Source organism: Solanum pennellii, chromosome 4, assembly GCF_001406875.1.
Source record: "Solanum pennellii chromosome 4, SPENNV200".
Taxonomy (NCBI): Eukaryota; Viridiplantae; Streptophyta; class Magnoliopsida; order Solanales; family Solanaceae; genus Solanum; species Solanum pennellii.
Window position 1 is genome coordinate 45,086,031 of NC_028640.1, and position 18,032 is coordinate 45,104,062.

The 18,032-nt window shown below is 36.5% G+C and overlaps 1 protein-coding gene across 1 annotated transcript; it reads right to left on the reverse strand.

Moving 5' to 3' along the window:
- Positions 1-8,815: 8,815 nt before the first annotated feature.
- On the reverse strand, positions 8,816-17,173 carry LOC107017768 (probable glucan 1,3-alpha-glucosidase). The gene is made up of 6 exons (XM_015218022.2): positions 15,452-17,173; positions 11,598-11,871; positions 11,370-11,505; positions 10,357-10,567; positions 9,798-10,004; positions 8,816-9,398 (listed from the first exon to the last, which is right to left on the reverse strand). Exons 1-6 carry the CDS (start codon positions 17,030-17,032, stop codon positions 9,033-9,035), a joined length of 2,775 nt encoding a protein of 924 aa, XP_015073508.1. The 5' UTR covers positions 17,033-17,173; the 3' UTR covers positions 8,816-9,032.
- Between the last annotated feature and the right edge of the window lie 859 nt (positions 17,174-18,032).

Consider the following 18,032-nt stretch of genomic DNA (forward strand, 5'->3'; position numbering starts at 1 on the left):
CTTGCGCTATCTCTTCTGGGAGGCATTTTTCTAAATGGTAGGAGCAAGAGTTAGAAGGAAATTAAATAGAGTTTATACTCTATAGCACAAGTTGGAAAACAAAGAAGTGAAGTTTTTCCTAGAACACTCGGTAGACTCTCCCTCATAGATGTGGTGCATTTCACACCCATCAAAAAACTCTAATTAGTGCGGCTTTCGAACATCCTAGGACTCTTAAGCCTAATGTTCTGATACCAAGTTTTGTCACACTCTGAGGCTACCCCCTTGATGTAACACAAGACCTAGGATCACGAGTGACCCTATATTAACTCTAAAGTTGGCATATCATAAGCATATTGGTAACATAATGAGAAAGGCATATACTACCCGGAAGCAAAAACAAATGATTGAAGGTGGGGAATACCCAAAAGTAATCTGAATATATCAAAACTTATTACGAGTTTAGTGATACTGAATATTCACTCAAAAGTTAGAGATGAGTCTAATACTATGTCTGAAAAGCCTCTACTGACTAAAGTTAATAGGACATTCCCTTATCTAACTATAGAAAAACTGAAAACTAAGATGAAAGACCAAAAGTAAGAAAAAATATATATTTTCCTCGAAGTATGAGGACTCACCAATGTTTGATATAGATGTTGTGTACCTGAACCTACATCATGAAAGAATGTACTAAAGAGTATGCATCAGTATTTGGAATGTACTAAAGAGTATGCATCAGTATTTGGAATGTTCTAAACATGAAGGATATAGATTATAGATTAATAAGATACATAAGCTGAACAAACATAATTGAGCAATGACATAATCTGAACATATATATTGAAATATAATTGAAAATTGAGCTAAATGCAATAACTATGTCTTTATAATGAACACAACATGTTGAGACTGAATACTAAAGTGTAATTGGAAAGGACTGAACTGAATGCAATGACCAAGTGTTAATCATAAGATAACATGTCGAACTGTAAACTTATATAAATGTTGAAAAACCTAGTCAAATGCACTAAGAGTCTGACAATGGGAGTTACTATCAACTGATATACAACCGCGTGAGTTGAACATAGAGTCAGTTGTATTCGCCCCATCTAGAGAACCCAATAAACCTTGCCAAGGGTATAAAGGCATGATTTATTTGTGTATACGCCCCATCGAGAGGACTCAATATACCTTGCCATGGGTATAAAGTCATGAATGACATGATCACTAAAGTTGTTCTCAGTAGAAAGGACTTATAGACATATGGGGCACGTAGTTTTGGACTATAAGGGTACGCTAAACCCTAGTCCAACTTGGTGCTAATACTACTCGTAGATGGACATGTAAATGACACAACATAACTGACATACTGGATAGATTAATGTTCTGACATTCAAAATATGAGAATGCAACATTTATATGTTGACAATGTGACATTCGAAGAGTGGAGCGTGTTTATCTGCTTAACTTACCTAGAAAATGCAATTCATGAACTAAGAGCATTTACACAACTAGGGTTATAAGTTTATGCAAGGAACTAAGTAATGATTTCATGAAAACATTATAATCTAATTAAGATCACTATAACAACTAAATCAAAACCAATATCTAAGTCTTTAGAAACCCTAGGTCTAAGCAAGATGTCAAGACCGGAGTCTAGACCCCAAATGAAACTAGCGTCGTTTCCTCTCAGAGGTCGCAGACAAGCCTACATACGTCATTGTTACTTCATCTAGGTTAATTTTACAGAAAATTTGAAATTTTTGTTACTTAACATTCATATAAGACATTCTACTTAAACTCATAAACGTTCACAATCAATCATCTAATATTAAGTTCATCAAATGAAAGAAATAGTTCCACACTGCATTAAGTGTATACTTTCCAAAATGGCACCAATACAATGTCTGAAATAAGATGACAAAGAAACGCTAGTGGAACATACTCCACTAACTCAGACCTATATATAAGCTAGAATATAATGGGCAAGCGTCCTCGAAAGCATGAGAGACTACCAAATCCGGATGAATGCTCCACTCCAGATAGCTACAACGTCGTACTATAAGCTCTAACGTCCACCTGTGCCTGCAACTAAAAGTAGATATTATATGGGATTAGTACACAGTTGTACTAAGTATGGGTACATGCAAGCACACACCAAGGACATGTACAAGTAAGAATATCTCTTCTTAACAACATGATTTATGGAAAGTTAAGTCAGTGGACTTGCCAAATTTGGATTAGGAAAGTCAGTGGACTTGCCAAATTTGGATTAGGAAAGTCATGCCATGAGAGTAACATGCATCATCATACTTATCATTTTACAAGCAACACATAACGTATTGCACATATCATATCACGTAGTTCACATCATTCTTTCATATGCCATGAGACCTTGGAATTATAGACTTGACATTAGGACTTCCCAAAATGAGGGCTCAACATATGGGACCTCAACTAGAGAGTTTTCTTTAGAAAACACGGAGTCTGCTTCATTCATTCATATGTACTTCATTTTCATTCATTCATATACTAGTGCAATCACTAGTCATACCTAGTATGTAGTTTAAGACTCTCATCGGGTTTGCTGTGCAATGACCAAGAATAACCTAGTGTCATTACTTGAGTCTAGCTCACCTCTTGATTATCTTATCCTAACACCTTTGGTATCGTTCATTTCATTATGTGCATTCGTTGAGGTTGGCCTCATTCTTTCTTGGAGAACTTTAACCTTAACTTACATAGATCATGTGAGCATCATGAAATCCAGTGTGTAATCCCCACACCGAAAAGAAGTGGAATCACCGGCCCAAGTGAACCAAAACATGCTAGCATATATAGGGAATCGAACCCTGCTACATCCTTATATTTGAAGTATAGGTTCAAAGACTAGGAGTAAGGAGACCCATACCCGTCATGTTGGACAGTGTCATCTCATGAGAGTTACGTAAACCTCCGCCCTTCCCGAAGAAAGGCATCATCGCTCATAGCTAGCCTATCGGTGCTCAGTATAAAGTTCCATTACATTCAACTCATACATCATGGAAGCTAGCTTCTAGCATGAGGACATCATAGCTCATTATATGATTTCTTATCTCATCATTAGTATTAAGTATGCATTAACTTCAATACTTTCATTAGAGTGTTCATAGAGACTGGTCTTTTCATTAGCTTTACACTCTCATAAGTGAGTACGTTTTGGTAACATTTACTTAGGCTCATTTGAGATTGCTCTCATCTTTCACATTAGCCTCTTATCATATTGTCACCTCATTCATTAACTTTAACACATTTGCTTTTCATAATTATTCACCCCTTCACGTGAATGTTCATTTCATCATATTTGAATGCACTTGGCCATTTAGTGTGTTTTACACTCTTACTTAACCGTTCTAGGGTTACATCATTTTATCACATAAATCTTAGGCTCACCTACTTTTAAACGTATGTTAGACTTATGATCCACACATACAAGCCATTAGGCTTCATTCATAGTTTGTCTAAGTGATTCATGTTTATCCAAGATTATGTGGTACAAGACTTATGCATCTTGTAGGTATTCCAAGGATATTGATTTCGATCTTTAGAGGCAGCATTCATTAAATATTTGCTTACGTATGACTTATGTGTCAATATGGAATTGGGCAAGAGAACCCGATTTCGAATCCCTTGGACAACACTTAATCTTATTTTAAACTTGATAATTGCATTTTTCAGAATTGGGGGACCCTAGTTCGATCCCCATCAACCCCATAATATTTCCTTTCTTTTTCTCCTCTCCTTTTTCATTTAAGTGAAGGAGGTTGTGGGTTCAATCCCCCACAAGCTCATTATTCTTCTTTTAATTTATCTCTTAACTTTCTCACCTATCTAAGAGGTTGTGGGTTCAATCCCCACTCTCCACACTTATTTTCTCCTTTATTTTTCTCCTAACTCTCTCATCCATTCAAGAGGTTGTGGATTCAATCCCACTCACCACATCTATTTTTTCTTGCATTTTTCTCCCGAATTTTTTATGAAATTTTTATTTAGTGAGTTCATGGTTCAATCCTCAATGACCTCACATTTAAAAAATAGTTTAAACGAAGCTCAATTTCTTAAAAGTTGGCCGAGACTACAATTTCCAGCACGCTGGAAATTGTAGTCTCTTCCAATCCATTTTTGTCTTAAACTTTTGTTGATTTTTTTTGTAGCTTATGTATAATGATGTATTGGGTTCAATACTTAGTGATTTCACTTATTTTACATTCATTTTTCATTGAATTTTGTACCATTTTGTTTGGCCGAACCCAACCTACCAAATGCTTGAAATTTGTTCGCTATTTGCAGCTTCTTTTTATCATCATTCATACTTTAATTCTTAAGGCATTTCGTGGATCATTTGGTGCAACTTTAAGTGTAATACTTTTATGATTATATTCAACCAAGAACTACTATTAAATCCATCAACATTACTCCACTTTTACACCTCATGATTTACACAAACATTCGCACATAAAATTCAACCATAAAAACATATCAGTTTTCACATACTTTCGGTTGACATAACTTAACATGCTTACAATTCCAAACACATAATCATAAACACATTATCACGAAAATCACGCTTCATACATAAAATACCATCAAAAACACCAACAACATGATCTCTAACCTATTTCACATTGAGATCAAAGGGATACTAGGGACAAGGAGTTCGACAAGAACGGGAACAACCCTAGTTTCAAGATTCGTTAAATTCATGGGAAAGAAAGTTCTCTTGGAGGAAGGAGTCCAGGAGAGAAACCCATACCTGATTTCAATGTTGTTCAACCCATGACTTGCTACCCAATAACCTTCTCCAAACTCACGTCCAAATCCCGGAACTCCAACACAACCCGACAAAACTTTGCTTTACGTTTTTGGTTAGCTTGTTTGTTTTATTTTTCGTGTAAGTTCTTCAAGTGTGAAGAATTTTTGTAGCTTTTCTGTTCTTGTGTTTTGGTTAGGCAGAGAGAACATGAAAGAAAGAGAGAGATAAAGGCAGATCGTGAGAGTGGATGAAACGTGAAAAAGAGAGGTTCCTTAGGATTAGGATTCTAGTTGAGACTTAGTCAAAATAAGGTTTGTTCAAATGTTAAAATCTAATTATTTTTTTTAATTTATGTTAAATGACCATAATTACCTTACAAAAAATCAGATTATAAACCTCAATTTAATCCACTTAAATGTTGCTTCCGTCGAGGTTCGAACCCGTGACATCCCCATCGCGAAAACGGGTCCCTTCGGGTCAACCCGATCCAAACCGCCCCATTAATTAATTAATTAATTAATTAATAGTCTGATTTTCCTTTTTCTTAAATCAGCATTTAAATATAAATTAATTAAATTAACTCACCAATATAAATAATCAAGTTAAATCATTGCTCCCACCTAGGTTCGAACCCGGGTGGAGCAAGATTTTGCTCAATAGGCAATCTTGTCACTTTCTATAAATGCCCCTCCACCTTATTAATTAAATAATTAATTACATATTTAGGATAATTATGATACTACCCTTAGCCTGGAAAAAATCCATTTTACCCCTAGACCCTCCAAACTTAAGATTTCCCCTTTTTAAGTCTGGTAAAGACTCATCCGGGTAAATCTATATATTTGGGTGACCTACATGGCTGGACTCAACCTTTCTTAGATCAACTAACTCACCAAGTTTGTTGGCTTGGCTGTTTTAGAGGTTCAAAAGTATGGTTCTACGCGCATCGATCCTTGTAAATCTGATCTAATCTAGGCATTCGAGATACGTTAGACATTACTTTGCATAGTCATTTTTAGGGTTGTTACACAAGATATAGAGAATAGGGATCTAGTGGATGAACAGAACCCACTAGTGGATTTCCACATACCTAGTAACAAAACCTAAAGAGAAATCCTTCGATTTTGAGACAAGAACTGAAGAAAACCTGTTGAGTGTTATTGAGAGGGCTGTCGACTTTTATCTCCTTTTTACTCTAATTTTGATTAATTTTTGAGAATGAATCGATTAGGGTAAGTCTGAATAGAATATTAGTCTTAAACTAAGAAGCGACGTGGCTTAGGAATAGACGTTGTTTAAATACCCAAAGCATAAACGACCCTGACTTAAAGGATGACGAGGCCATCATCAAAGAGACCACGGCCCGCTAAGTGGGTCGTGGTTGCTGGACAATGACTACTGGTTTTAGGGGTCCCTTCCACTAGCCATACCACGGACCATGAAGGCCATTGTGGTCCTTCACTTAGGCTTGGTTCTAGGCTGTAGGACGACAGACCTTCCCACGGACCATCATCATGACCACAACCTGTGGAGGGTTCTGTGGTCTGATGCCTGAGCTTGGGTGGTCCTGCCCTCGCCTCCATGAGCCTTTCCACGTCTCGTATGGTGGTCCATTGTACGTGAAGGTATTTGTGTTCCGCCACTACTGGGTGGGTATGAGTCACGAGCAGATGGACAGATCATGGTTCCTTTCCCGGTCTATGAACCCCTCTTTGGTTCACCAATTTTTGGTTATTTGTCTGAGCTAAGTTATAGCTATTACATGGTGAGACTAGGCATATCAGGAAATATTGTTGAAGGAAGAATCAGGATCGGTATGGTCAGGGTTAAAGAGCCCCAACAGTTAGAGGTAGGAATGGTTATGGTAGAGGCCATCTTTCTGGAGGACGTGGTGGCCAAAATCGTGGTAATCACCAGTTTTACCAGGATGGCAAATTGGTTGGAGCTACTGGAGTACAGCCCAGTAAGGAGCATGGTCAGACATGCGACAGATCCAATTGTCCTTTTTTTGGGAGGCCAGAGGTAGAGTCATTTGATATTGTTATTACAAGCACTCTTCAAGTATTTAATTGTATGGATTTCGTGTTATTTGATTCTGGGTCCACTTTTTCTTATGTATATTCCTCGTTAGCTAATGTAATTGATTTACATTGTCACTTACTTGACATGCATATTCGTCTTTCTACTCTTGTGGGTGAGATTTCGTTATTATGTAGATTATATTGGAGATGGTTGATTTTAATGTAATTAAGGGTATGACTTGGCTTTCTCTGAAATTTGCTATCTTAGATTGCAATGCTAAGATTGTGACTTAGCCAAGCCTGGGATAGATCCGCTAGTTTTGGAGGGTGACCATATTCCTGCCCCAGTTCTAATTTTCTCTTTAATTCGTGCCAAAAGGTTGGTCAGTAAGCGCCCTGTAAATAAATTCTTGAAGCATCTCAGGAATGATTCTTCCAAAGTGCCTTTGATTGAGTTCGTTTCGATAGTGCATAAGTTTATGGATGTTTTTTGTCCATGGTATTCCAACATGGATATTGATATTTGTATTGAACTAGAGTCGTGGACTCGCACCATTTTCATTCCACCAAATAGAATGGCCCCGATTGAGTTGACAGAGTTAAAGGCCCAACTTCAGGAAGGTTTAGGTAAATGTTTTATTAGATCGAGTGCCCTCCTTGGGGTGCCCCAATTTCATTTGTGAAGAAGGATGGTAGTTTTCGAATGTGCATAGACTACAGACAGCTGAATAGGGTGACTATTAAGAACATTTACCTTATTTCTCGCGTTGATGACTTGTTCGATCATTTACAGGGCGATTGTATCTTCTCTAGAATTTATTTGAGGTCTGGTTGTTGTCAGCTGAAAGTGCAGGCAGAGGATGTGCAAAACGCCACTTTACGAACAAGGTATGGGCATTATGAGCTAGTAATGTCTTTTAGGCTTATGAATGCCCATGTTGCTTTCATGAGCCCAATGAATGAAATTTTAAGATATACTTGGATTTCTTTGTTATTGTATTTATTGATGATATACTGATCTACTCAAAGACAAGCAAAGAACACAAAGAGCATCTAAGAATTGTATTGGGATTATTAAGGGAGAAAAAGCTTTATGCCAAATTCTCCAAGTATGAATTCTGGCTCGATTTAGTGTCTTGCTCAGGTCACGTGGTTTCTAAGGATGGAGTGATGGTGGATCCCCAGAAGATTGAAGCAGTCAAGAGTTGGACAAAGCTTACTAATGTTCTAGAGGTAAGGAGTTTTGTCAGTTTAGCTAGTTATTACCGTCGATTCTTTAAGGGATTAGTTCTCCAATTTGTCCAAGTAGAAGTTTCATTTGTATGGTCGGATGAGCGTTAATAGAACTTAATGAAGCTCAAGACCTTGTTGAGTACTGATTCTTGCCTTGCATGTAGAAGGTAAGAATTTCATTACTTATTGTAATGCATCTTATTCGGATTTAGGTGCAGCGTTAATGTTGGAGAGGAATGTAATTTGAGCCGAGGATGTGAATGGAGTTACTGAAAGACTAAGATTTACTGTTCGTTATCACCCGAAAAACGCTAACGTCTTAGCCAATGCCCTGAGTAGAAAAACAAAGAATGGGGAGCTTAGCTCATTTACATTTTTTTCATTTCTTATGCATAGATTGACCATTATTGATTCGAATGATCCAACTCGTAGATCACAATTCATAGTCAAGAGTCTTCAAGATTCTTTTATTTTTTTAGTTTGAACAATTTTTATCCTATTAGTGATTGCAATATAGATATCTCCGATTTCTTTTTCAAAATAATAATTACTTCCTCCGCTCCAAAATATGAAATTGTAATTGGTTGGGCATAGTGTTCAAAAAATTAAGAATAAAAGACTTCTTGTAACTTATATTTTAAAAACCAACATATGAATTTGTGATTGATCGGGCTTAGTGTTCAAAAAAATAAGAATAGAAGACTTTTAAAACTTATAATTTAAAATAAATCATATATATTTATATGAATATCAATGATAGAAAAGTATCATTCTGTTTTAGACTAACTAAAAGAGTGTCAAGTGTACTTAAAATTACCAAAATTAAGATCAGAAAACTTCAAGTCTGAAGACTTAAACAAGGGATGAGCTTCAAACTATCTCTGTATAACAATCTTCATCAATGTTTAATTCTTCTAGTAAAGATTTACGTATTAGCTGGTCTAACCCAATACATGATGAACACGGAAGAGGAAAATGTAGACTTCATCACAACTACCAACTTCTTACAAAATTTGGATCGACCAATCATCTGCAATACGCACATTAGGCTTGCGAATGGTTGGAACAGATCCTCGATTTCCTTGAATGAAGAGTGGCCCAAGCTCAATTTCCACTTTCTTATTTCCTGGTTCAATAATGGCTGTTTTAGCTCCAGGGGACAATCCTAACAAGATTATCCTCTCTACAGTGCACTCGGAAGAAAATGTGTCACTGCCAGCTGTAGACGGGGCTGCATTTGAAGATATAAGCTTCCCATTTGAGAATGTGAAACGCCGATGAATGAAGGTACCTTGTTTGAACTCATAGCTCTTCCCATCATCTATATAAAGCTCACCTTCAGCTGCCTTGGAACTATTAAGAGCTATAACCTGCAGTATAAAACAAGCTGGTTGTTAAAGATGCTCCAAACACTATCACAAAAAGTAGCAAAAGTGTAAGACGGAACCATGAATTGATGATGTGGCATGACCATAAAAAATGTTATTGGCAGGTCATTCCTAGTCAGTAGTCGAGAAAACAAGGTGCCGTTTAAGGAAGAATTTCAGATTGAGAAGGAAAATGCATTGAATTGGATATGAAGGAAGAGAAGACATTGACGAGTTTTTCTTTATTGTCTAAGAATATTGTTTATGAGCTCAAATGTCAGAACTTTGGATTCACAAAGAAAGATATTAGTGAAATTAGCTATGTGCCCGAATGCCAGAACAAAGGAAAACATATCAGTTAAAGAACAGATATTCGAAAAAGCTACAAGATATAGATGTTACCAGAGTATAAGGATCATTTTCCATCTGTGTTGAGCTACGACGTAAACGATCTTTCCTTGGTATGATAGTTCCAGCCCTTTGAAAAGAAGGAATACTATCTTGCGAGACCTCATATTTGTGTGTATGACCTGCTTTGTATACAGATGCACTTCTTAAATCATACCAGGATTCCTCTCCTGGTAGATAGACAGAAACATGTTTTGCTTTCTGCATGGAAAGATATGAACTTTCAGGTAATAAAGAAAAGAAAAGAGGCTGATTCAAGAAGGAACATTGCTGAGAATGAAAATGAATTGCTCCCTGCATTTATTTTATGTGAATGTTCCACTGGAACATAAGAATTTAAGATGTTAATTTGACTTTAATAATATATTGGTGATAATGAAAGAGTATTAAAGTTGTGGTTGAAAAAAGAGCAGACATACATCAAAAGTTAAAGAGTGACCAGTTTCAGTAATTTAAATTCTTGAAAGTTCTATCTAACATTTTGGGATGTCCCATAATAGAAAGAGTGACATAAATTTGAACGGAAGGAATAGTTGTTTGGTTAGAACAGAACCTCTGTATAAACTCCTTGCACCAGAAGACCATTCCCAACCATGAAAGCCTCATCATTGCTAAAGGATTTTTCATCTCCAGGGAACTCCATCCAAAGCGGACGAGCAACTGGAGTACCACTTGAATTTGCTTCTCTAAATAGAGTGTAGAAATAAGGAAGATACATGTAACGAACATGTATCGCTTCCCTCATCAATTGTGTATTTCTTTCTCTGTAAAGGACATAATAACCTTGATAAACAATAACATCTTACATCACATGTAGGGTCCTAAAGCCCAAAAAGATTGTATCGTTAAATAACACTCTTATTTGGTAGCTACATATAAGAGCCATTGGTAGGAATTTCATCCATATAGTGCTACATGGAACCAGAATTAAACCAGAAGCAAGCACACAAATTCTTCACAAGAAAGAAACGCATTTCTACTTAGAAAGCCAAGTTTTGCAAATTTCAAAAAGAGCTTCACGTGAGTTATACTGCCTCCCTTAAATCTCGTTGTTTGGTCTCTTTGGGTAGTATAATTTCCATTTAGAACAAGCCTAGGGGGGGTTGAAGTGTGCAGTTGAAAAATGGGACAAGTTGGAGGGAATTTTATGTATCAAAACCAAATGAGAAATGTAATGCTGACTTGTGGTGTATAACAATTACAGAAGCATTGGAGAAATAAAAGACAAATATAAGAATTTGGAGAAAATTGACAAAGAAAACATATATGTATTGTATTATAAACTTTTTTCATAACCACGACATCCCAGTCAGGTTGCGTACACAACCTCGACTAATTCCACGGGATACCTGCTACCTCCTGCCAACACACGTATCACAGAACCTTGTCCACCGGGGCTTGGGTAGAGGAAAGAAATCACCTAGTATTTTTACCTCCATTTGGATGTGATTCAGAAACAACATGGTTCTCAACCCATTTCATTGATCACTAGGCCACATTCTATGGTGGTCTAATGTCTTGTACTCTTATATTATAAGCTTTTAACATTAAATTGAAGAATCATACCCAAATAACCAAGGTTCCCGTCTTTTAGTGTCATGATGTGCATGGCCCCGGAAAAAGGGATAATATGCACCTAATTGATACCAGCGAACCAACAATTCAGTGTCAGGATTACCAAAAAATCCACCAACATCTGCACCTGTTAAAGAAAGATGTTGCACAACCGTCATGAAATCAGAAAGATATGGCTGCCTACTAATTGACCGAGAAAAGAGAATCATATTAACTAACCAGAAAATACTATTCCAGAGATGCTAAGAGTTAACACCATGGGGACTGAAACCCTCAAGTGCTCCCATTCTGCTGTATTATCTCCAGTCCAAATTGCTCCATATCTTTGACTTCCGGCAAAGAAAGCCCTTGCCAAAACAAAAGGCCTATCTTTTCCATCTCCACGCTTTAGAAGCCCGTCGGATGTTGCCATATGGAAATAGTAACCATATGAATTGTGCAACTCCCTGTGCTCTACTCCTCCATGATGTAAAGCATCTCTTGGCATTGTTACCTAGCATTGAGAAAGAGTGAAAATTTCAATGACATCAGTAAATCTACCTGGTTTTCCTAATCACAATCGAGTGAAATAGCAAACTTGCTAAGTATTTGAGAAACTCAGGCCCAAAAACTAATTGCAGTTCTTTATCAAAGAAATATTGGGCAACGCCAAACCACTTAATCAAGAACTACCATGAATGACAGTTATCAGACTGAAGCACTTCTAGCCCTGGGGCTAATTATTCTTTTCAGATAAAATATCTCCAATTTCTATCTCATACATTCAAGGTTACGCTCAGTGAAAAATAACAGAACTTGTTTAGTAGCATTTATATAACCCAGGCATTTACATAGCGAAAGCTGAACAATCAGTGGCAACACTGCAATCAGAGACGGATCCAAGATTTGAAGGTTGAGGGTGCCACTGTTTTATTACAAACTCATTGCTAGTAATGAAAATCGAATTAGGGTGTACAGTTAGTCGCTTCAATCTGTTTTTGGCCAATTGAGTTCGATTTACAAGTTTTTTGTATCTAAGTAAATACACGATCATCGAACCAAAATGAATTTTATACGATTTTAACTAGTTCTTGATCAAATTCTATTGAAAAAAATGAGAAAAACATAAACTAGAAAACTAAATTTTTGAATACACAATTAAACTCCTTCAAAACAACTTCTACAAGGATCCCATCAACTTACAAGGAAAGAGAAATATTTTCATTACAAAAATTCAAAAAATTATCTATACAATAATATTTTTTAAGAAAAATTGAACAAAACAAAACACTTGATAAAGTGCAAAAAGAAGTCTATGAACTAGCACAAAATGGCCCTTACCACTGTTGCCTTTGTTCAAAGGCATAATACATAAATGTGCTACTTGGTCCCAGCTAACATCTATGCCCTCCAGCTTTGGGTGTACACAAGTAGGCACTTACACTTGTATATAGTTAAAGAAGTAGACACATATGTGACATTATACATTTATTTAGGAAACAAATTTAATAGATAAAATGTACCATAGATAAAAGGGGGGAGGGGGGAGATTAAAATCAGATTTAATTTAATATTATAGATCTTGAAAGATTAAAAAGAAGCAAAGTGATAATTTAAATAAATAAATTAACATATGGGTTCCATTGGAGGAAGAGTAGGAATAGTAAATGAAAAATATAAATAAGTAAAGAAAACACAAAAAGGGAAACAAGAAAAGAAAACGGGCAGTAGTTTGCCAGATATACACCGCAGGGATTCAAACCCTCGCTCATGCGTGACATTCGCACACTAACAAACGGACCAGAAACAAATTTGTTACTGAGGGTGCCAAACGTTATTTATATAAATTGCACACTATAATATTTATGTATATATGAAAATTTTAGCAAAGCTACAGGTGTCATGGCACCCTACTGTCTCACATAGATCCGCCCCCGTTACAATTAGCTCATGGTCTTTAATAGCTTGAAGATCAAAAGGGAAATTGACAAAAAATAATTGGAAGAAACAAAATGAATACCTTAGAATCATCATTGACAACATCCTATTCTGATTAGCTTTTGTTCCTTTTACTTGCTACCTTAATTGGTTTCAAAAACTTCCGATAGATCATTCCTAGTTTATATGGTACTATATTGTATCTTCTCTGTTTTCTATGTTTTGCTTACATACATTGACAACAAGGATTCAGTTTCAAGTTTAGCACCTAAAAGTTATGAGGTCTAAATCTACAACAAAACTGTTAAAAGTTCAACTCCTTATTATTCATTTTTGTCAAAGGATCTTATTTTCTGATGCTTTCCACAGGTGCTATCCTTGGAGAAATTAAGATATTTCGTATTTCTCTTGCTAAACCTGCTTCAAATTAGTCTGGAAACAGGACAACTGTAGGGAAATAATTAAATAAAACGATGGGGGCCTTGAGGGCTCAACGAAAAGAGATATTTAAAAAATGAAGATGTAAATGGAGTCGCACAACTTTTGCAACAGTAGAAATATTAAAAACCAATGTAGAAGGAATAATCTCAAATTAAGATTTGGACCAGCAATTCAAGTGACTCATCTGAACCATCTACGCACAGGACTAAGAAACCATGGAGTACCCTATGAGTTCAAATTATTTTGATTGGCATTGCCAAACTGAAGAAGAAATAGATAGCTGATGATTTGGTAAGGAACGGGTTGATTCGCTTTGCCAAACAAAATGCTCATTGATTGTCTAGTGTTAAATTTGAGATATGAGGAAACAATGTTGCCCAACTATTACAAGCATAGTACTCAGGATCAAACATGAAACATCTTGCTTCAGGAAGCATGTTCATTTATTAAATAAATCTCTGCCTAGTTAGTCTTGGTGTACATTAGAGCATGCAGGAGTTGATTATCATTTCCACTTTTGTACTCTCAACCACTGCAACATATGTTGGCATCAACTCCAAAAGAAAGGGTCTACCTGTGGCCGTGTCTCTCCTAATTGACTCCTAGATAACATATGCAATCATTATGCAGACAAGTCTTGTGTATATAAAATTCTTGCAAATCGAAACCGCATTAAATATATAAAATTATTGAAGATTCAGCAAATAATATACTGTAAATGGGTGCTTCGAATGAAAATACTTATCATCGCAATAGTACTCCAGTATTCGACTATTAACAAAGGAAAGAGTGTGGATATTAACAAGTGAAAACTGACATATTGACTGCATTCTTGAAGAACTGCAAGAAATTCTACCTAATAAAATTTGAAAGACAAGTATAAGGATAATATGCAAGGGACAGAATAGCTAATTTTTTTAGTGCTCTCATTCAGTTCACAGGACTACAAACTGGTGAAGATACTCTCTGGTGACAAGGGAACAGTAAGAACCCTACAGGGTCAATGCAGCATATCATCTAATGAACCAGCCCAACCTCCAGACTCATAATTGGCCATGCAAGCAAAATTGGAAAGCCAAAATCCCATATGAAGTTTCTTGTTTTGTGTGGTTACTAGCTAGAGAAGTTGTCCTCACACTGGACAATCTGATGAAGAGGGGAATGCACTTGTGCTCAAGATGCTTCATGTGCAATGAGAATGCAAAGCCAGTAACCACCTATTCTTACACAGCAAGCTCACAGGCATGAGTTGGAGTGTCATTTTGAACCTTAAAAGCATAGCATGGACCATGCCGTGAAAGGTCTCTCAAGCTCTAAGAAGTTGGGAAGAAGCAGGCTCAGTAGCAAAGTGCAGAAATAGATGGACACTTATCCCTATATGTATCTGGTGGACAGTGTGGAAGGAGAAAATTCCAGGTGCTTTGAGCAAATAGAGAATGATGTGCCGAAGATCAAGCCAAATTTTATTTTACTGTTTTGTTTTTGGTGTAATCATTTCTACTCTAATGACACTATTTCTATCACTGTTATCCTTGATCCATTATAGATAGAAATAGGAGCACTATCGGGTTCCAATAGCATATATGGTTTCAGTACTACCTAAGTACTGTTTTGGATAATATGCAAGGGACAGAATAATAGTCAGAATGTTGGTCCAGCATAACTGGAGAAGTATCAAAACAGTGAATCAAAACAATCACAGGTAAACTATATACCTCTGGTCCATTGAAGACGGAAGGTTCATTCATGTCATTCCAGATGTATAAATACTTTGTCGAGCCAACATAGCTATCAAGTGAAAATTTGTCACTCCACCATGACCTAATCTCGGGATTCAGCAGGTCAGTATATGATGAGGAACCAGGCCAGCACCATCCATCATAATCCTTACCAGTAGCATCCTTAACATAGTATCCCTTTGCTGAGGCCTCCTTGTGTATATGGTAAGACTCATCCCTCTTGATATGAGGATCCACAATGGTAACCATGTGTCTACCCTTTGCAGCTAACTTCTTCTGCATTTCCTCTGGGTTAGGAAACAACACCCTGTCCCAAGTAAAGTACTTCTTCCCATCTGTGTGCTCAATATCAAGCCACAAAACATCATAAGGGATATCATGCTCATCAAATTTTGAATCAACATTATAAACATCTTCCTCGTCTCTATAATTCCATCTACATTGATGGTATGCAGTTGCGAATAACTGTGGCATAGATGGCCTTCCCGTTACACTAGTATACTGTCTAACCACATCTTTTGGCCCAGGACCAATGAAAAAGAAAGTATCCACTACACCAGACTCACTCATCCACAAAGTATCAATCCTGTGCTTGTCCGAGGGCAACATTATCTTTGAAGACTCATTTGAATTCCAGCCGGATCCCAATACATCAATCTGCATTTCTGCAGCATTCAACCAGAAAAAACCCGAACTACCCCTGGCTTTACCATGTGAAATCATGAAAGGAATTGAACCATAAAGCCCAAAAGGCGACTCGTGAAGATACTCAAACACATCAAGATTAAATAACCTATAAGGCTCAGAATATTCCTCTACATTAGGCCCCTTAGTTGGTTTCAAAGCAAAACTAGTAGCATGTTCAGGAATGCCATAAACAAAATCTGCACCATAAAAAGATACATCAAAACTAATTGATTGTGGACCATAAGGCCTTGTATCAGTATGACTCCTAAACTTCTCCTCCCAATCATCCCCTTCTTTCTTCTCCCTCAACTGTTCAAAAGCAAACAACCCATTTGAGTTTATGGACAACACTCTCTTCCCACTTCCACTCTCTCTGGCAAAAACCTCAAATGGGTCATGTCTCAACACCCCTTCATACCCATCAGACAAGTAAAAAACAGACGAAGAACTCGAACCTCCGTCGATTTGCTCCTCCTTTACTCTGGTTAACCACAGCTTAGTGTTGAGGAAATCTTCCTCAATCACCTCAGGAACTTCAAATCTTTTCTTGGGTGGATTCAAATTTTGATCTTCATCAATTTTCACCCTCATCACACCATCTTGGTAGACGGAAAGAGTGAGAACTAAAGGCTTATTGGGTTGTTCACTTTCTGGGTTTTCTTCTTTGGGGACAAGTTTGGCTATAAGATCTCCATCGGAGATGGACACATCGACAACCCGCAGATTGCACGATCCAGGTTTTCGGGAACGGGCTCTTTTGCAAAATGGGGTTTGGTCACAGTTGCGAAACTCCTCCTTCTTCCAGGAGTAGGCAGAGGTAGCCAATAGAAGGAGGAGAAGGAGTGGATATAACAGTAGTGGAGCTCTCATGGTTATAATCGAAGATCAATGTGGAAAGATATCATAGAAGATCGGAATTCGGAGGGAACTCTGCAAGACTACAACCTAGAGGTGAATGCTCTCCTCTATTTTATGCACTCTATACAAACACTCAATTGGAAAGTCAATGCCCTTTTACACCAATGTCATTAGAAATTATAATACCAAATTATACCTACTTAGATTTGGTTTGAATTTTAAGGTTTATTTTAGATTAACATTGCTATAAAATAAATGGCATTGTAATGGTGTTAGTGTTAATTTTGAGATTTTCTCTAGTATGCTTAAATTAAGATGTTAACTTGCAAGAACGGTGATGTTACAAGTGAATTGAGGGCTAAGTCGTTAAGTAGAAAGAGGCTAAGGTGTGTAGCGGAGATAGTATATACTCAGATAAGACTCTAATGTTTCATTGTTTTCATTAAGATTAAAATTTCTGAATTTGAATAAACATTTGAATATTAAACTGTGTATTAAGATTAAGATGTCAAATTATAAATGCACATTTGAATATTAAGATGTAAATTTTAGATTTTGAACACTGAATCAGTAAGATTATTTGTTTTCAATATTTGAATGTGCATATTTTTTTAAAACGGAAAAGAGCCTAAAATACCCTTAAAGTATTAGAATTGGGACAAAACTATCATTCATCTATGTATTGGCTCCAAAATACCATTGACATCCACCTTTAGGTTCAAAATTGACCATTTGTTTAACGATTTTAAATTTAAACTATTTAAATATTTTTAAAATATATGGCGCTCAATTATTTGTTATAATTTAACTTATTAATATAATTTATAAATCAATACATTGTCCACCCATTACTAATTAAACCACATCCAATTAACCCGCCATATTACTAATGCAACAGAAAAAGTACTGCCAATGAGTGTTTCTAAGTTTGGAGGTGAAAATGTCTATAGAAGTACATTATCATACATTCAGGCCCTCAATCAAAATGTATTATCATTCAATTCTCTAAAGA

Bases quoted from the DNA above. Each gene is read 5' to 3' on its own strand.
- LOC107017768 (XM_015218022.2), bottom strand. From the start codon at position 17,032: ATGAGAGCTCCACTACTGTTATATCCACTCCTTCTCCTCCTTCTATTG. The intron at 11,506-11,597 runs GTTAGTTAATAT...TTTCTTTAACAG, and splicing joins CTCTGGAATAGTATTTTCTG to GTGCAGATGTTGGTGGATTT. The intron at 10,568-11,369 runs GTATGATTCTTC...TGTCCTTTACAG, and splicing joins CGGGAACCTTGGTTATTTGG to AGAAAGAAATACACAATTGA.